General features: G+C 35.1%; 1 protein-coding gene across 1 annotated transcript in view; it reads left to right on the forward strand.

Annotated features, from left to right (window-relative positions):
- MALRD1 (MAM and LDL receptor class A domain containing 1) overlaps window positions 1–21,820 on the forward strand; it is a 673,535-nt gene that overhangs the window by 222,447 nt on the left and 429,268 nt on the right. Inside the window, exons 21-22 of the mRNA XM_074000837.1 lie at window positions 9,794–9,970; window positions 12,736–12,898. Of these exons, the coding sequence (XP_073856938.1) occupies window positions 9,794–9,970; window positions 12,736–12,898 (340 nt within the window). The remainder of the gene's footprint in view (window positions 1–9,793; window positions 9,971–12,735; window positions 12,899–21,820) is intronic.

Below are 21,820 nucleotides of genomic sequence, written 5' to 3' on the forward strand. Positions count from 1 at the left end.
CCATATACTGCATAGTCATGTCTAGCATCACCTGAGTTAAGAGTGTGATACTTTAGAAAATACTCTTCTAATTACTTGCAAAGTTAAATGACTTGACCTCATGTACCTTAGAGGAAAGTCTAAACAATGTGTGAGGACCAGAGAGTCTGTCAGGAATCTTACAGTCCTTGTCATGCCTTGGTCACACTTGAAGAATTGGCCTGACCATGTTTCTGGATTCTGTTTTACTTCCACATCACAGAATCTGTGAAATCAGCTGCAACTCCATCTTCCCAGTTACAACCACCACCAATTGCAAAGTTCAGCTCCAGAAGGAGAAACACTTTTCTCAGTTAGCCCTTTTAGTGCTCTTCTCTTCAATGCAAGACATTGGACTTACTTAGTTTGTAAAATTTCCTCATTCTGGTGGAGTAATAAATAAGGAAGTAATGAGAATAGGACTAAGAATTATAAACTTTTACAATGTTTTCGCTTAGAGTAGTTATTCTTTTACTTATTCTCTGAAACCTTTTTAAGATAAAAATGAATTGTCTCTACTTTTCCTCGGTATGAACTCATTGGTCTCTCTTTCAAGTCATCCAACTTATGTCCATGATTTCTCTCTAAGGGTTATTTTCCACTTAAGTTGAAATCAGGACTAAAGATGCAGTTCAGACTGCTGGTTTTGCTGAGCACAGTGGCTCATGCCTGTAATTCCAGGACTTTGGGAGGCCAAGGCGAGTGGATCACCTGAGGTCAGGAGTTTGAGACCAGCCTAGCCAACATGGTGAAACCCCGTCTCTACTGAAAATACAAAAAATTAGATGGCCATGGGGGTAGGCGCCTGTAATCCCAGCTACTCAGGAAGCTGAGGCACAAGAATCACTTGAACTGGGAGGCAGAAGTTGCAGTGATCCGAGATCGCGCCACTGCATTCCAGCCTGGGCAACAGTGAGTCAGTCTGTCTCTCTCTCTCTCTCTCTCTCTCTCTCTCACACACACACACACACACACACACACACACACACACACACACACCAAACAGACTACTGGTTTTAGTAGTATGGAAGACCAGATAACCTAAAAACTGTAACACTATTTATTCCTAGAAATGTCAAATATAACATAACATGCATTGATTTAAATGTCAAGCTGAGCTTAAAAAGGAGAAATCTCCAGGTGAGAGAAAAAAAGAGAGGGTACTGAGAAATAGAATGGAAAGATAAAGCCAGTGCCAGAGTTAGGGAGTAAGAGCATATGGGATGGACAAGGTGGAGAAAAATGGGAGAGGAGAGCCAGAAGTGAGTCAATTGCAAAACAACCACAATTAGGCTGATGACTCACTTCTCAACAGCAAGAACAGAAGTCAGAGGACAGATATAATTTTCAGAGTTCTGAAAGCTATTAATTGTTAGCCTAAAGCAAAGCAACACTTTTTCAGGAAAGAGGTTTAAGATGGCATTCAAAGGATAACACACACACACACATATACACACACACACACAAATATTATTTCACTGCAGCAGATTCTGCAGTTCAGACAAATGAACTATGTAAATGTGAATCTCAGAAACAAAATGAGCTAAACCACGGATGTGATGAAAAATGGCAAACACATGGATAAACCTAAATATACAAATGGATGGCAAGTACATAACGCAACTTGAATGTTTATATACTGCTGGGAAGTATAGAATTACTTCAGAAACCAGTTTGGCATTATCTCCTAAAGCTGAAATTGTACATACCCTGTGACCAAGCAATTCCATTTCTAGATACATAAGGAGAAATGTACAAAATGAGAAAACAATATCTTAGAAGAATCAACCCCAAAATCATTAATGGTAGAATGGCTAACTACAATATATTTTCATATAATAAAATATTAGCATTCAGAATTACTGAATTATAATATACACATTAACATTAATGAATTAAAGTACTATCTTGAGGAAAATACCACATTGCATTGGTTAAAATCTCTAATGGTTATAATCTCTGTTAATGATACAGAGAAAACTTCCATTCATCTAAAGTTCAAAACCCAAATACCATTTCATTTAAAAAGGACCTGCCTGATGTTTACTATATTATGTCACTATTATTAGAATTTAAAAATGTTTGACTGGGTACATTAACTCATGCAAAATACCAAAGTGGCCCTTTAAAAATATGTATTTAAAATTATATCTTTTTAAATTTTATCTTTTATTTATTTTATTATATTTTAAGTTCTGGGATACATGTGCAGAACGTGCAGGTTTTTTACATAGGTATACATGTGCCATGGTGGTTTGCTGCACCCACCAACCTGTCATCTAGGTTTTAAGCCCTGCATGTATTAGGCATTTGTCCTAATGCTATCCCTCCCCTTGCCCTCCACCCACCACAGGCTCCGGTGTGTAATGTTCCCCTCCCTGTGTCCATGTGTTCTTATTGTTCAACTCCCACTGTGAGTGAGAACATGCAGTGTTTGGTTTTCTGTTCTTGTGTTAGTTTGCTGAGAATGATGGTTTCCAGCTTCATCCATGTCCCTGCAAAGGACATGAACTCATTCTTTTTTTATGGCTGCATAGTATTCCATGGTATATAAGTGCCACATTTTCTTTATCCAGTCTTTCATTCATGGACATTTCGGTTGGTTCCAAGTCTTTGCTATTGTAAATAGTGCTGCAATAAACATATGTGTGCATGTATCTTTATAGTAGAATTATCTATAATCCTTTGGGTATATACCCAGTAATGGGATTACTGGGTCAAATAGTATTTCTGGTTCCAGATCCCTGAGTAATCTGTCTTCCACAATGGTTGAACTAATTTACATTCCCACTAAAAATATTTCTTAATGTAAAAATTATATAACTTTTACAATCTCAATAATTTTCATAATTTCAATAATTAGGAAAATACAAATTAAAATGTCAAATGTCAAATGCAAGGATGTGGAGCAACAGGAATTCACATTCATTGCTGGTAGAAATACCAAATTATATAGCCACTTTGAAAAAGGTTTGATATTTTCTTCTAGAATTAAACATAGCCTTACCTTATCATCCAGCAATCAGGTGCTTTAGTATTTACGCAAATGAGTATATTCACACAAAAACCTCGAGATAGATAGGTGTTTATAGCAGCTTTATTCAGAATTGCTAAAACTTGGAAGCAACCAAGATACCTTCAGTAGATAAATAAGTAATAAACTGGATCACATCCAGAGAATGGAATATTACTCAGTGCTAAATGACCTATCAAGCTGAGGTATGAAAGAAATTTACCTTCCTATTACTAAACAAAATAAGCCAATATGAAAAGGCTACATACTCTGATTCTGACAATATCACGTTCTGGAAAAAAGCAAAACTATAGAGATAGTAAAAACGTTAGTGTTTGCCATTGTTTAGGGGAGAGGGTAGGATGAATAGACGGAGGATTTTTAGAGCAGTGAAACTAGTCTCCATGATACTATAATTGCTGATCTAAGTGCTGACAGGAATAGAGTGTCAGATTGGGGGTTGCTGAGAACAAAAAGATACACCAGTGTCCAACAAGCATGTGAAAAGATGCTCAACATGACCATTTAAGGAAAATGGAAATCAAAACTACAATAAGACATCACCTCATACCCATTAGGATGGCCACTATCCAAATAATAAAAAATGGCATTCGTGAGAATATAGAGAAATCAAAATTCTTATGCATTCTCAGTGGGACTGTAAAGTGGTTTAGCCATTATGGAAAGCAGTATGACCATTCCTCAAAAAATTAAAAATAAGATTATCCTGTGATGTAGCAATCCTACTTTGAGATACATATCCAAAATAATTTCAAGCAGAATCTTGGGATTTTTGCCTCCCCTTGTTTGTTGCGACATTATTTACAATAGCTGAGAAGTAGAAGAACCCAAATGTCTATTAACAGATGATTGGATAAAGAAAATGTGGTATATACATACAATGGAATATTATGCAGTCTTAAGGGGGAAGGAAATCCCATCACATGCTACCACATAGATGCTGTGGACTGAATGTATTTTCCCAAAATTTATATGTTGAAATTCCAGCCCCCAACGTGATGGTGTTTGTATGTGGGATAATTAGGTCAGGAGAGTAAAGCTTTCATGGGTGGAATCAATGCCTTTATAAAAAGACAGGAGTGAGCTTGCTTTTTCTCTCCCTATTCTCTGCCATGTGAGGATACAAGGAGAAAATGGCCAGCTGCCTACCAGGAAGTGGGCCCTCAGCAGACATCACATCTGCGGGCACCTTGAGCATGCACTTCCCAGCCTTCAGAACTAAGGTAAATAAATGGCTGTTTAAGACACTCACTGTGTGATAATGTGTTATGGCAGCCTGAACTGACTAGGACGATAGATTAACCTCAAGGACATCATGCTAAGCTAAATAAGCCAGTCACAAAAGTACAACCATTGTAAGACTCAACTCATATGAAGTATCTAAGGTAGTCAATATCATAGAAACAAATGTAGAAAAGTGTTTACCGAGAGCTGGCAGGAGGAAGGAAGGAGAACAAGTGTTTAATGGATATAGAGTTTCCATTTTTTGAGATTAAGAAAAGCTCTAAAGATCTGTTGTATAACAATGTGAATAGCCTTAACTCTATTTACCACAATAAAAACAATTAGAAAACAAACATGAGAAAATACAAATTGGTACAAACTAGTATTTGGATAAGAGTCCCTCTGAAGGCATTAGTGAAGGAGTGGAAAGAGGAAGAATGAGGTCTGAGCTTTATAGAAATGTTTTCTTTCTTTCTATTCTTTCTTCCTCTTTTTGTTAGTATAAAGATCTGAAGCAATGCTGCAATAACAATTTATTTAGTGGAGTCATGTATCTATTATATAATTTTCTTAATTTTTATGAATAAAATTATTCATAAAGGTATTTTTTAAAGAAAAGAAGATGTAATTGAATATGAAGCAGTTCAGTTGATGTCTTCTTTGTCTCAAATGCAAAGTTATTGACGCTGAATTCACTGGGCTTCTATCCTACCCTGAAATGCTCTTCTCTTGAAGGAAGAGTAATAAAATCAGAAATCGGCCAGGAGCGATAGCTCACGCCTGTAATCTCAGTACTTTGGGAGGCCGAGGCGGACGGATCACGAGGTCAGGAGATCGAGACCATCCTGGCTAACACGGTGAAACCCAGTCTCTACTAAAAGTACAAAAAAATTAGCCAGGCCTTGTGGTGGGCACCTGTAGTCCCAGCTGCTTGGGAGGCTGGGGCAGGAGAATCGCTTGAACCTAGGAGGCAGAGGTTGCAGTGAGCTGAGATCTGCCACTGCACTCCAGCCTGGGTGACAGAGCGAGACTCTGTCTCAAAAATAAATAAATAAATAAATAAAAATAATAAATAAATAAAATCAAAAATCAGTAAATCCTAGGTATTTGTGACTAGAAGTGCATTATCGAGCAAGTTTAAAGTAGTACAGTCAGTGAAGAACATCATATATGTGTTTCCGTTTAGCTGTTTATTGACGTTTCTGTGTATTAAGGCAAGAAGATTAATTGTAAATCTCTATTTTGAAGAATAGCAAAACATGTGTGATCCACTGTTTTTTAAGACTTTTATTGGTCTAGTAATGTGTATTTACCCTGAGCTTGGAACACAAATTTACCCATTCTCTCTTGAAATTAACACATGTCAAAATGGCTGCCTAAATTAGAGCATAGAACGCATTTCTCAGTGCAAATGACAGTCATCTCTGTGGAATTACAATCTTTGTCTTCAACTAAAACCTTATTATCTAAATATGGAACAAACCAGCTTGGATGAGCATGTGCTAAAGTGAAAGAACATGACATCCTGCTTCAGTTAAAGGCAAACACTCATTGAAACTTTGACAAAATACGTCACTTTCCAGATGACATTTTTGATATAGGACATACAAATAAAACGTTTACATGCATCTTCTAATGCATTTTAGTTATATATATTTTCAATAAAATTATGTAAGTGAATTATGCTCTGAAATGTCACAACAAATTTAGCAATCAAATTAGAAGATTATTTTTAAGACCTTGTATTTGAACATTTTGAAAGGATGATTTTCAAAGAAATTTGTTCAGTATATTCCACTGAGATATATAAAATATCCATCAGCCTGGCCATTGAATGTTTTGCAGTTCTCAGCAAATTCCCTCAGAAGTAATTTTTATAATCTCATTTTAGATTTATTTGAAAATATTTTTCCAACAAGGTTAGTGAAGTTTTCTTTCTCTGATTCAAACTCTGTCCTTCAACATCTTCCAAATCATCAGCAGAGGAGATATACCTAATGTAAATGACGAGTTAATGGGTGCAGCATACCAACATGGCACATGTATACATATGTAACAAACCTACACATTGTACACATGTACCCTAGAACTTAAAGTATAATAATAAAAAAAAATTAAAAATCATCAGTATTCAAACATGATAAAATGATTCTCTTTTAAATTTTTTTTTCAAATTTTATAATGTTGGATGCATCAGATTTCTGTGGAAGGTAATAACTTTCACCTCTAATTGGGTTCTTATTTTTGTTCAATGACTTAGACGTGAGTATATCAAACTGGATGTGGGATAAATTTTCCAACCTGTTAGGATCTGCTTTTTTTGTGTTGTCATTGGCTAGGATAGAAAATATTTAGGATTCTAGGATAGAAAATATTTATTTTTACATTTATTTTACTTTTTTTTAAAATTTTTAATTTTTAGTTTGGCATGGGGGTGGGGAGGCGGGATCTTACTCTGTCACCCAGACCAGAGTGCAGTAGTGTGATCTCGGCTCACTGCAGCCTCAACCTCCCCAACTCAAGTGATTTTCCCACCTCAGCCTCCCACATAGTTGGAACTACAGGTGTGGGCCACCATGTCCAGCTGATTTTTGTAGTTTTCATTTATGTAGCGATGAGGTTTCACTACGTTGCCTATGCTAGTCTCAAAATCCTGAGCTCAAGTGATCCACCTGCCGTGGCATCCCAAAGAGCTGGGATTACAGATGTGAGCCACCACATGTGGTGAGAAAATATTTCTTATTCCTAAAAACTGACTCCTTCTCTTCTGTATTTTATATATCTGATCTGGGGAATAGAATGTTGATTTGCTTAACAATCCATTAATCATTTCAAACTCACCCCTATGGGATCAGAATACTATTTCCTTGGTCTTAGTCTCTCATGTACACTGAGCTCTATCTGGTAGCCTAACATTCCTGGTCTCTCTTCATCCTCTTATTCATTCCTTCCCAGAGGAAGGAAGAGCAACAATGGATTGGTGGGTTTTCAAGAAGAACCTGAGTATGCCTGCCTGGTCCCTCACCTCCTCTTTTCTTTTTAGTGTTTACTAGCTAAGGAAATATGAAATCTGGTCACCTCTTCCTTGCTATAGTTTCACCCAGGGTAGCCTGTAAGGCATAGTTCTGGGTCTTATTTCTGCGTTTTGCATTTTAGAGGACCATTTATCTACAGAAATAGGCAATTTTCTTCAGGATTAGCTATATCAATAAAAAGTTGATATTTTGTTCTATCTTCAATCTTAGTTCTTAATTGCCTCCACACTTGAACTAAGAAATAAAGTACTAGTTACTGGATTTTCCCTGAATTCCCAACAGCATGTAAATCCCCAGCCCTCCAGATACTGGACGTTTAATATTGCTCAGATTTTTGCTCTTTTCTTTAAACCATCTCTGCTTTAGTTTATTAGTTGCCTGGATTAAAGGAAAAGGTTAACTATTACAACTATTTTTTTTCCCAATGTTAGAGCAACCTACAATTCATGCTTCACACTGATGCCAAAAAGTGTATCTTGAAGTAGACATTTTATATCTTGTTATTTCTCCACATTTTTGTGTGTTTATTTCGGACTCCTAAGTTGATTTCACCTGGCTCTTTATGGTAACTGTCTACTCTCCCATTCCATATCTAATGAGTCAATCAGATGCATGCTTATCATATCACAAGATATTATCATATTAAACTCTCACAGTATTTAAAATTAAAAAAAAAACAGTTTAATATATTTCCATGCATTCACACAAGTTTTTTCTCATTGCCCATAAAAACCTTGTATTATTTTTCACCTAGCAAGATGAGCTCATCAACCTTTGAAAGTCAGTTTAAGCATCAGCTTGCCAAGGCATCTTATTTGACTCCCATTTGATATATGGTTTTCTTCTGTTTGCTTTCAATATACTGTGAAATCTTCCATTTGTTATTTTGTTCATTCATTCACTCTGGTTTTCATTGGTCCATCCATCCATCCATCCATCCATCCATCCATCCATCCATCTATTCAATTGTCCATGTTAGCATACCTACCATGTACCATGGTCTGTGAATTTTACTATGGATGCAGGGGTGAAAGATGCCATTCTTGCTTCCCTGGAGTTATATCTCTACCATAAATTTATCCCAAATGCCTGTAATGAAAGATATATCTGACTGCCTTGTCTACTAGACTGTTAACTATATAATGGCAGAGATGGCATATTTGACTTGTGTTCTGTGCAGGAAATGTGTGAGGGGAGAAGAAAAGGCACACACACAGTACCTTTAAGGGTAAACAAACTTTATCCCACATAAATGGTAATGCAGATATAATAAGCAAATGATATAATAAGCAAATTGTAATTGGAAGGGGAGAAGGGAAAAATATATGTATCAATTAAAAATATCAATTAAAAGTCAATGAATACTCTTGTGAATCTCATGGAAACCAGAGAAGAGCATGAATAAGTGAACAAAATTATATATATACACACACACACACACATATACATACATACATATACACTCACCAGACTATGGAGGATTCACCACCAAACTGGGAAGCAACAGCCTGGGCTCCAGAGTTGGCCACTCATCCATGCACAGACAAGGAGAGGTCTCATGAAGCTTCGGCGCAGTCTGGGACCCTAGCTCTTTTTGTAATGAGCTGTTTGGCATGAGCTTCAGTCACAAGGGTCCTTCCTGATGGGGCCTAAGGAACACAAAAAGGTCGACTTGTTTTTGCTATTGTCTGTTGTTTTTCAATAACTAACACATAGGAATAGATTGACATAGAGATTTCTTCGAAACGACGCTGGATGAAAGCCTCAAGGGGCTCACACAACCCGTTCTGAGACTTGGTAATCATTCTTTGTGTCCATGTTCAATTGAGTTCAGATTTAATATTTAACTTTTTCTCCACAGCTTGGATTCCCTGCATCTACCATGTGTATGGCACAGACATGTTATCAATATACGTTTATTGAATAACTAATAGTCAACGTCTATAAATGTCTTCCATCCTCAGTAATTTCAGAAATTGTAATCTTGTACAAAACTTCTAGGTGAGGATTTCTGGTTTGACTCTTTCCTGAAGCCTTGCATTTTGAATATGTGAAAATACGTTAAACAAAGATGAGGAGACGTTAGATTTATTGTAGCAGTGGAAGAACAAAGGTTATTTACCTAGTAGATTAGAAAGTTATTTAGATCTTTACTCTGGTTCTTAATTCCAGAATCTGAAACTCCCTTGGTTCCTGCTGATTCTCTAAGCCCTGGCCTTGGGCCTCCCATGTATTTGTTGAGCTCTGAATAACTTTTCAGTAAGTTCCATCTGTACCTTAATCATTTTTCATGATCAAAGTTATTTAGTTATTTACTGTTACTAAATCAAGAACCTCAATTTTATTTTAGCAGAGTAATCAATACTACCCACTGTTCTCTATGATATTAATTGTAAGGCATATTTAGAAAGCTTCATTGTGTAAAATCTTTAAAGAAGTAGAAAACCTGCTAAATGATGCCTGTATATTTTTTTTTATCAAGGTAATTTGCCAGCAGACTTCCCAACTCCACCCGAAATCTCAGTTCCTGTAACATTACCTCCACACAACTGCACAGACAATGAATTTGTCTGCAGGTCTGATGGTCACTGCATCGAAAAAATGCAGAAATGTGATTTTAAATATGACTGCCCTGACAAATCAGATGAAGCATCCTGTGGTAGGTGGATTCTTAAAATTTGTTTATTGCTACAAAATAGATAAGAAAATACAAGTGTAATATCTAAATAGCACAGCCTAGTATCATAGTTAGATATTTTCAACATGAGTTAGTGCAACTTCTAAATGTAACAGTTATTCATACAGAAAATTGTAATGGAAGAATCAGAATGCATTTTCTATCAGGTCCAGTAAGAGATACGTGTCTTTAGATTAACGTTTTGGATTGAAAACTCATTTTCACAAACTTTACTTGATTCTGGGAGTAGCATTTAGTAGCTCTTTCCATCCATTCCCTTTGATCTGTACTCCTCACACTATAAAATAGGGAATGTTTAGGGAGGTAGCTTTATAGCACTGTCAGATTAATTCATTCAAATTTTGCCATTGCCAAAATGCACATATAACATTAGTACTATTAAAATATGCAGAATTAATGAGAATTAACCTTTGTCCCCTGTGTCCTAGTTTTTACCTGCCAATTCAGTGGCTTTTCCTAAATGGATCAAAGACAAACTATTTAATTTAAAAGTGGATTTGTAAGCCAAAGATACAGTCTTAGAGGAGAAGGATCAATCTGTGTCTGAATGAGCAAAGCATAAGATCAGAAGGAGTAAACACTTTGTAATATCTTTCCCTTCCCTGTTCTTCATGGAGTAGCCTGCGAATTGACTCTACCATCATATTTCTCAAGTGTCTTGATAATATTAAGGGCTCAGAACAGACAGATAACACAGAGAGAGTAGTGAAACCCTTATTTTATGGCAACCTTGTGAAGAAATTCTAGGACTTAAGAAATCCAATGAGGTTCATATTTATTCTTCCAACCCAGAAAAAAATGTTCCTTAATGTACAAATACACCACCAATTAACTATCTAATCTAGACCAAAAAATTATAAAAGCAAAGCCGACTCACTTTGTGCAGAAGATGAGACAGTAATTAACTCAAGCTACCCAGGGATTTATGTCATGCACCACAGATGGAAAATAATACAATGGAAAGTGTGGTGGTGGTCAGACTTCCTCATGGGAAGGCATTCAAATCCCCTTATGATCTTATATAAGTTGTAGTGTTTGTAAGAGTTTATACAAAACCTAATAAATTACACATAATGAGTATCTTTAGGGAATACTGAATTTCCTGTAAGTTCAACTTTGCCATTTTAGTAATGTCATTTATGATTAGAGGGGAAGTTTTGATAAATCCTTTAAATGTCTAAATGAATGCCTACTATTAAGTTATTTTGAATCAAAGAGTTTTTATAATTTTGAACAACTATAAATGAATTATTACCATTTTATTTATGGATAAACTGAGATTTTGTCTCTTCCACCCTTTTGTAAGATAAAATATTATGACAAATCTGCTTATAAACTGTGCAAGTTTTCAAATTGATTTTGAAAATTGTGATAAAAACACATAACATGGCCAGGTGCAATGGCTCATGCCTGTAATCACAGCTCTTTGGGAGACCAAGGTGGGCAGATCAGTTGAGCCCAGGAGTTCGAGACCAGCCTGGCCAACATGGCAAAACCCCATCTCTACAAAAAGAATACACAAATTAGCTGGGTGTGGTGGTGTGTGCCTGTAATCCTAGCTACTTAAGAAGATCAGGTAGGAGAATTGCTTGAGCCTAGGAGGGGGAGCCGAGATCGTGCCACTGCACTCTGGCCTGGGTGACAGAGTGAGACCATGTCTCAAAAAACAAAACAAAACAAAACAAAAAACAAACAAAAAAAACATAACAAGAGATCTGCCCTCTTAACAAAATGTTAAGGGTACAATACATTATGGTTGACTCTACTACAATGTTGCACAGCAGATCCCTAGAACCTATTCATCTTGCTTGACACGTTATATTTTCTAACGGTTCTTTTAAAAGCCTACAAATTATATCTTTTAAATGATATGAAGAACAGAGATATATTGGATCCTAAATCCCTTCACAAGATAAACAATTAATGTCAGAGATTAACTAATACACCTGAATGTCATGATTAAAAGCACTTTTATAAATGTTTCCTTTTCAGATTTTACATTAACTCATATACCCAAATTTCTAAATGGTCATAGTGGTATGCTGGCTCTGTTAATGTCATTTAAAAGCTAGAGTGCACACCAGGTTTTCTATAGTATACACAAGAACTTCATTGAATTGAATCTTTCTTTTTTATTCAGCAGCGGAAGATTTTAGACATATGAACACATTCAGAGAGAATTCAGATAACAGTTTTACGTATAACCTGTACATTTTTAAAAAAATCAGTGGACCTGTAATTTCCTGTGATATTAAAATAAAATTATTACAAGAAACTATAAAACTTTCTAGGAAACAGGTCCAATATGAAAGTTATTGGAAATCTCGTTGCTTAAACTGTAGTTGGGAATTTGCGATAACCCCTACAGAGGCTGAGAAAAGAACAGACTTGTCAGAAGTTGGAGATCAGGCAAGGAATGAAATTGGTTAATGGAACTGCTTAAATTGCTGCTGTAGAAGCTAATTAAAATCTCACCACCTCATGAAACCGGATCATTAGTATATGTATTTTTTCTATATTTTATTCCCATAAATATTTGACTAGAAAAAACCTAGATTTCTTTGAAACTCTTCCAGTGATTTTACAAACCACTTGCCTAGTTATTTTAATAATGTTTGAAAGTTACATTATAATTAAAAACGAGAGTAAGAAAGTGCTGATTAAGATTGTACGGATTGAAATTGCCACTTATTAGCTCACCTTTTCTTTGTTCTACCCTGTCCAAGTTATGGAAGTTTGCAGCTTTGAGAAAAGAAGCCTGTGTAAATGGTATCAACCTATCCCAGTACATTTACTTCAAGATTCAAACACATTCAGATGGGGGCTTGGGAACGGGATTAGCATTCATCATGGGGAAGAAAACCACAGGCCATCGGTGGATCATACACAGTAAGTAACTGTGTACTTTGAACATGTCTCTTGGGAAATATTTATTAAGTGTCTCCCAAATTTCTGCCCCCACCACCTTATCCTAGGCCAATGTGATTGTAAAGATGAATGTTAAGTTGAAAAGAAGACTGTGTGTTTTCTTTCATATAAAATGGAAAAAAAAAATCAATTATAAAAGCAACGAATGCTCTCGTGAATCTCATAGAAACCCGAGAAGAGCATGAATAAGTGAACAAAATAATTTAATATTATCACTCTTTGAAAAGCCCTGTTAATATGTTGTTTTATAAATGATCTATGAATTCCTTTCCTCCCCAAATCTCTTTTCTCCTTCTCCCCTTTTCCATCTCCTCCACCACCTCCTCCTCCCATTTCCTCTTCTTCAGCCTCCTTTCCCCCCTCCCCACCTTCCCCTTTCTCTCTTTCTACTTTTTCTCTGATGCGTATTTGTTATACATGTATGAACACAGGTAAATGTGTGGATTTTCAACATAGATGAAAATATTTTTCTACTTTTCAGTAAGTCATGCCATTAAATATTCATCATTATTTGTATTTCACTGTAATGACTTTCAACAGTTTACTAATCTGTTCTCAACTAGTGGATTTCCCAGTTATTTTCATATTGTCTCAATATTGTAAAGTTGCTTCAAAGAAGAAATAGAATACCTAGTGTGTGAGAATGTTGCTGTAGGCACTAGAAATAAAGGAGTGACTGAAACAGATGGTCTTTGGCTCTCATTAGGGAGACAGGCAGTAAGTCAATAAATAGAAAGCGTTGCAGATGCTGTTAACTGCTACACAGCAGAATGGAAACAAGGAAAGGGTTTGTTAGTGATGGAGCGTTTCTCTCTGAATGGAACCCAGAGGGAAAGGCCCATGCAAGAAGACCAGCATGGCTGGGGTGGGATAAGAAGAGCAAACTACACAGCAAATGTATATTTCTTCTTTATTGTATTGACTATTAAGGCTTTTGTCCATTTTGAACTTTTTTCACTTTTGTGAAATGCGTGAATATTTTCTAGTGTTGTAAGCATGTTTGTATTTTAGGTACCAACTTTTTCTGTTTACCACTGTCATCTTTATGTATCACATGTAACACATTTTTATCACAGTGACTGCATGCGTCTAGTCTAAAAGTGTCAAAGAGAATTGACAGTCTTATAATGACAAACAGCTGACATTCCTTCAGTAACGTCAATCCAATTCCCTGGAGATACCCTATTATGTCCAAGATCATTCCTCTATACTTTCTCACTTTTATTAGGGACTGGTTATAGGTGCTAGTCCATATTTATAAAAGAATATATAGTCATTTCTTGATTCAAAAATTTTGGCTTCCTCTATTGACATCCTATTATGAGGAATGGAACCTCTATTCCTTTCCCCAAATCCTATTTCTCTCCCTCCCATCATTCCGACCGTGTATTAATACACAGTTCTGTTTAAGTTTTTAGCTTAGCAGTATTCTGACTCTTTTGAAATTTCTGAGCTAGATATTGCATGGTGATTACTTCTTTTGTTTGTATTTTATGTGAAAATTAATAGTTTCCTTACCTTTTATTTTCCATAGATGTTTTCTGAACTTAATGTGCTTTTCCTCAATATCAGTTGCAATATCAATTTGCATTCTCCCGAACCAAGTAGGGAAAATGATTGATATTTAGTAATGGTGCTGGGATATTTGATTTTTTATATAAAAATTACATATATAAATTTAAAAACTATACTATGTGGTTTTGTGTAACTATACTGTATGATGTTGAGGTGAAGACAAATCGCCTAGCAATGCATTTCTCAGAACTTATTCCCGTCATTAATTGACACGTGACTATATGCAGTTATATAGTTGTTCAGCCTGTTTTTTATTAGGACTTGTTTATAGGGAGTAGAATCTAACATGTAGGTGGAAGTATTAATTTTACCTTGGAAGAAGGATATTCCTTGCTGTATAACAAGCAGGGAGAAAGAATGTATTGCTACCGACTCAGATGAATTTATGAATTTAAAAAAATTAAGCAACGTGACATACAAAGTAATTTAATGGATTTTTTCAAGTATCTATTTTTCACGTACTCATCTTCTGTTTTTTAGTTTTCATTATTAATTTTTTTTTGGAGGAGTCTCACTCTAATGCTCAATCTCAGCTCACTGAAACCTCTAGTTTTAATTTTTGTGGGTACATGATAGGTGTATATATTTATGGACTGCATAAGGTATTTTGATACAGGCAAGCAATGTATAATAATCACATCATGAATGGGGTACCCATACCCTCAAGCATCTATCCTTTGAGTTACAAACAGTCCAGTTACTCTCTTTATTTTAAAGTGTACCATTATTACTGATAATAATAACCCTGTTGTGCTATCAGATAGGTCCTATTCATTCTTTCTGTTTTTTGTACCCATTAATCATACCTACCTCCCTCTACCAGCTTCCACTACCCTTCCCAGCACAAGTATTCATCCTTCTCTGGCTTCTTTTTCACGTGTCATTTTCTTTACCTTTTCTTTACATTTTTCCTTGTTCATTTGCTCCTCACATTTACATGGTAATAATTATTTTAAGAAGGGATTTTGTGACCTCATTTTGTTCCTTGTTATCATTTATTTTGGTATCTTCTCTTTTTCTGAGGTTCGGTAACTAGTATATTTCCCGTTTTGTAGTCCACAATTCTATTGTGTGCCCAAGTCCTGTGAGATCCCCTCCTTCCTCCTCTCATTCTGATAAATCCGGGGAAATGTTATTGCAGATGCTCTTATATAAATAATCTTTTCAAAATCTTTATGCCCTTTACATCCCTCTCCACAGTTAAAACTTCACAACCCCCAAACTCTCTAGCTGCTGCTTCAAAGAAAACCAGTGGTGTCTCTGCTGCTCTGTCTGGGACCTCCTTCTGCAGGTGGGCCTTACACCCAAGAGATTCACAACATCTTCAGCATCTAATTATTTTCTTTAGGCTGATTTCCCCTCTCCCTGCTTTTGAAGCTCTCTTTTGTCACTGCTTTTGTTCTATTAAGATGGCTCCGTTTTTTTACTCAATATTTTTTAATTTTTAATTTTTTTATTAAAAAATGTTTTTCTTTATTTTTTTTTCCTTGGGCTGCTTCTGACTCACACACACAAAAAAAGCAAAGGGCACTTACAGAAGGTTTTTGTGGCTTATATCAATAAATGACATCTTATGAATAATCTGTAAGTACATTAAGAAAAGGTGGACTAGAATTTCACGTGTAAGTGGTAAAGGTAGAAGTAGCAATGTGTCAAAGTATTATAAGGCAGTAATTTGTATTTCCTCTCACCCTACCACTTTCAATAGACTGAAAATTTCCTGAGGAATCCTGGGAACTCTGATTTCCCAATCTGTTGCATTATTTTCAGGTGTCTGGTGCATAATAGGTCTCAATAATTATTTGTTGAATGAATTAGTTTCTAATTAGCATCAACATATTTGTGTTTTATAATTATAGGCTACAGAATACAAAATTAAATTTTAAATAGGAATTCTTAATAGTCCGATAATATTTAACATATGTGCTCTACATGACAATAAATTGTGGAGAAGGGAACGGCACCTAACCTTACATCCCCTCTCCTTTTCTTCTTTTCTCTCTAGGCTCGTTCCTCAGCCAAGGAAGTCTTGATATTTTTTCTTTTCTTAAAAAATAGTTCTTGTGCATCAGATAGCCTACTCTATAGCTTATAGTAAGATTCTAAGCTCAGTTTTCCAAATTTTGGTTTTTGTGTTTGAAGGAAAACTTTACTAATTTTAAAATGGCTTTTCTCTCTCGGGCATCTTGCTGTAGAAATTTAAAGCTAGGTTTTTAAGGATGTTGTTTTGGAAATAGTTCTCAAGATTAGTTTTAAAAATTGAAAGGCTTTCTGTCAATTCTTTCTTGTCTCTTTCTCTGATCCCATCTCTCTTGGAGAAAAAGATTGCTTCTGGCTCAGTAAAGTAAGGATTATTTATAAGCAAGTATAAGAGGAAAAAATCACAATAATATATTTCAAAATATTTTCTCACGTTATGCACTTAATGAAACAATGAAAAAGTCTAGAAAAGCCGCAGTAGGGTAGGAATATGTAGGGAAGTTTTCATTGTGTAGTTGAGTCTTAGGCAAGGTCTTAAAATGCACATTTTTATCATGAAATGACACAACTACCTGATATTCTACTTTTTTTTTTTTTTTTTGCATCCACAATTTAATGGACTATCCTTGGCATATCTGAAGTGAACTCTGTGATATGAAGTTAAGATTGCATCTTTATTTTTTATGTTTGTGGGAGAGTAACACAATTCCATGCAGCGAATTTATTAATTTTTACATGAATTAGAAAAAGGCATCTCTTCTTGTAGACGGAGGCATTTTTAGCACAGAGTTCGGGGGGTGGATTCTCCCTTTGTCCTGATCAGCAGGGCTCAACTGAGGTTACCTGGTGTGATTTTTCTAGGGTTATAATCAAGGTATATGGAAATACTGCTCTCAACTATAATGCAATGGAAAGATAAAGTAAAAATCATTCAATTTCAATATCATCAGTTGCAATTTATGGGGTTTTTTTTGTTTTTTTTTTTGTGATTGGGGTTGAATAAGATTTCCATTTCCTTTAAATTATGTAGGGAAGGAGAATAGTAGAAAAGTATTTTTCCTAGTATTTTGAGAAAAGAACTATAATCTAGTGTTAAATAAAATCAGTTTGTACCCATTCGTGCTCCAACAACTACTAAGGCAGTTGGCAAAATCATGAGTCCTACTCAACTGAGAAATTTTTTAAAAAATTGTTATTTGTTTATCATTGAATCAAGATACTCGGACCATCTAGAATCTGAGCCTTATCGTTCACATTTAAATATGCTTAAATTGTTGTATATTTGCAGGTCTCATGTAATGGTTCCTCTCAGTTTGTGATTTTTATATGATCTCAGAATCCTGTACTCTGACCTACACAATTAGTTTATTTAATCAAGTCTCTTAGCCCAGGCAGTGTTTCTGTAGTATGTAAACTGGCTCATAGCCAAGCACTGTAAATTTTATGATCATTTTTATCTCATAAGAAAAGCCTTTATTTGATCCAATTTATTCATTTTTATTGCTGGAAGCTAGAGAGCAAAGCTTTAAGTTCTCTGTCCTCAAATACATTTTATTTTACTAAATGCCAATCTGTTGGTTAAATAATGTTTAATATCAAGATTTTTTTGGACTATAAAATTATCCCCTCAAGCAAAATAAAGTTCCTCACACTTCATTCATGTGACATGATGTCTAGTAGAATATCTACGTGTATTCTAGGTCATTGGTTTATAACTATGCTCATAGAACCCTTGGCGGAAATTCTCAAAATGGTGATTAAGGACCAATGAAAATTTATATATAAATTTGCTTATACATTTTTAAATGCAGATTGTAAAATCTTGGATTAAAATCTCTGGGAATGAGGCCAGGTGCAGTCACTTGCACCTATAATCCCATTGAATGGGGAAAAGTGGTTGGATCACTTGAGCCCAGGAAATTGAGCTTTGTAGTACACTACGATCATTGCCGTTGCACTCCAGCCTGGGTGACAGAATGACACTTTATCTCTAAAAAGAAAAAAAAATCATGAAATAGAGTTGGGAATTTGTATTTTTGGTATAATTCCTGGATGATTCTAGAATCTCATTGTTAGGGGCTTTCAAGGCAAGAAGTGGGGAAGGTATTGCTAAAAGAGAGAGGGTGGCTTTCTCACCTAATTCCAATTTTGATCAGAGAAGATTCATTTTTCTCTAAATCTAATAACTAATTTAAAAAAGTTTCAGAAGAAAGAAAAATTGCTCTAAGGTCCTTCCATTAAAGAACATAAAATAAAATTTTTGGGCTGGGTGCAGTGATTTACACCTGTAATCCCAGCACTTTGGGAGACTGAGGCAGGTGGACCACTTGACGTCAGGAGTTCCAGACCAGCCTGGTCAACTTGGTGAAACCCCATCTCTATTAAAAATGCAAAAAATTATACTCAGACGTAGTGGTGCGTGCCTGTAATTCCAGTTACTCAGGAGGCTGAGTCAGGAGAATAGCTACAACCCGGAAAGCAGGGTTTGCAGTAAGCTAAGATGGTGCCACTGCATTCCAGCCTGGGTGACAGAGTGAGACTCTGTCTCAAAAAAAAAAAAAAAAAAAAAAAAAAAAAAAAATCAAATTTGTGTGTCCTAGGGGAACTATTATAATTGTAAAATAGTTTTGAGGGAAAACTCTACCCTGAGTCATTCTAAAAAACATCCTTTCAAGGCACCCTTTGGCTTGCTTCATTTATTGTACAATACACGATGTTTTTTTCTCAATCATTTTTGCATAAGTGATTTCTTCTCTGTCTAATCAAAATTACCTTTGTCCTTCTGTTGGATCAAAACAAAAACACACATACCAATCTCATGATTAACCAATCTCATGATTATCTGGAGGTGATGGATATTTTAAAATGTTGTGGATTTGCTTAAAATATTAGGACTTGGCTTACAGGTGGTTGAGAAACTATTTGTTTGAATATGCACTATCTTGAAGAGTAGAAGTACCCACATTTTAAAAAAAATAACACTGATCATTATCTTTCAGTTGGAAATGAGTTATGGTCCCCACTGCTGCTCATGCACCTACGTTCCTATTTGTATTATACATTTGTGCAGACTTGACATCATGACAAACTAAAAGCCATACAAATAATGCAGACTATGTCCATGTGACATTAACTCTGTGTATCCTTCTATATCTAGTGCTGGATATTAATGTGGATAAAAGTGTCAGTAAAGAGAAAAATATTACAATTTTTTTCATAACAATAATAATTTTCAAAGCTTTAGTCCCTTAGACAGTAAATACCAGAAGTATTGCCTTCTCTCATAAGAAGATAAGCCAATATTTTATAGGCCAGTTTAGAAGCCATAACATTCTCCCAGCATAATTTCTAACAGATCAAGATTTTTAAATCTAAAATAATGGTTAAATACCAGTCATTAGAAACAGTTTTACTGCAATAAAAAGCAAGTGGTGCAAACAGCTGAAATTTAACTGTAGTCTTTTTTTTTTTTTTTTTTTTGCCAAGACAACAAGTGCAAATATGTAGTTATTTTCTTTTAACTGTTTTGATGCTTGTTGTCCAGTAGTATTCTGGCAGTATTGCCATAGGACTGAATATAAAACGTAATTATCCCTCTAAACACACAAAACAATGCCCTTATTTTAGATTGTCCTTGAGTTAAGGACCTATTATTTGCATTTTCATATATATCAGTAATTTGTGGTGCGTAAGTAAATTAAATCACTTTAATTTTGATTTTATTCAAAAGTATTTTCGCTGGATGATTTTTTAAAATTAACTAGAAAAGAATGAGATCATGTCTTTTGTGGAAATATGGATGGAACTGAAGGCCATCATGTTTAGCGAACTATAATGCAGTGGGAGCTAAATGAAAAGAACTCTTAGACACAAAGAGGGGAACAACAGACACTGTGACCTATTTGAGTGTGGAGGGTGGGAGGAGGAAGAGAACCAGAAAAAATAACTTGGGTACCAGGGTTATTACCTGGGTGATGAAATAATCTGTATAACAAATCCCCGTGACGTGAGTTTTACCTGTATGACAAACCCATGCATGTACCCCTGAACCTAAATGTTTAAATACAAAAAAATTAAATGCAGTCGCTTGAAATACATGGGCTTTAAGAAAAATTTGTGCTGAAAATGTACAAACCATATCTAAAATGACAGAGAGAGAGAGTGGTTAGGTAGCATACTTACTATACAAGGTAAACTTTTAAGAAGATAGTCGTAAAAAGGTCTATAAAATTATGTTACCAATGATCACAACATTTTTGACTAATAATAAAATAACTTTCATATCACAGTTACAATTGCATTCAAAAATTAAAAATTCATTTTCATTGTATAATCTTTAAATATGCTTTTCCTTTAGCCACGTTAAAATGAAATAATTATACTTGCATTCCAACTCCTGTAAAGAATTGTTATAATTGCCCAAAAGATTGTAGGAAAAACATGTTTCCTATACTAAGTAAATGCAAATTAGACTCGATTCCCTATAATGAGACAAGAACTTGAAAAAATGAATATGCCATATGAAATATGAATTATTTTTAGGACATTAGTATGATCTTTTGACATAATGATTTATGCAGATACATTAATTACTCAAATCAAACATCTTTATTGCCTAAAAGATTCATAGATGGTATCGAGTAGGCATACCATTTATCCTTAACATTAGGCATGTATTTCCTGAGCCCCTACTCTGTGAGAACAGAAAACTTTGGGCATGGAACCAGATATATATAAGTAGATGTGTAAAACCCAGTAGAAAGTGTTACTTACTGAAAGGGTGGTCCACTTAGATAATGACCTGTCAGGTCGATGTTCTTGGTTGTATGTCTGTCTTTAAAGATACCCAAGGCATTCTCTATCTTTGGATTTTGTTGGATAATACAAATTAACTAAAATAATACTATGGGTAAAGACCATATACTGTTAAGAATTTCTTAGCTTTTTTATTGCTACAAAATTTCTTTTTTTTTTTTTTTACCATGAAAAGAAAAATACATTTTTATTTTAGAGAAGTGTTTATATATAGATAAGAAAGACAATGACATTAACCATAACCCTACTACCATGATATGAACATTATGCATATATGCATATATATTTTTAATAAATAGGCATTTATATTGACCACACTGTTTTTGACTATGCTTTTAATTTTGTTTGCAACCTGTAATCAACTGTTTATTAATATTTTATGGGCCAAGAGTATCCCATTAAGTGAAGGTGCCAAAATTCGCTAGGCCAAGTCATCGCTGTTATTAGTTGCTTTTGGTGATAAACAATTTTAATCAATCTTCATTGAACAATGTATAGCTTTGACACATCTCG

The sequence above is a fragment of the Macaca fascicularis genome, chromosome 9 (genome assembly GCF_037993035.2).
Source record: "Macaca fascicularis isolate 582-1 chromosome 9, T2T-MFA8v1.1".
Lineage (NCBI taxonomy): Eukaryota > Metazoa > Chordata > Mammalia > Primates > Cercopithecidae > Macaca > Macaca fascicularis.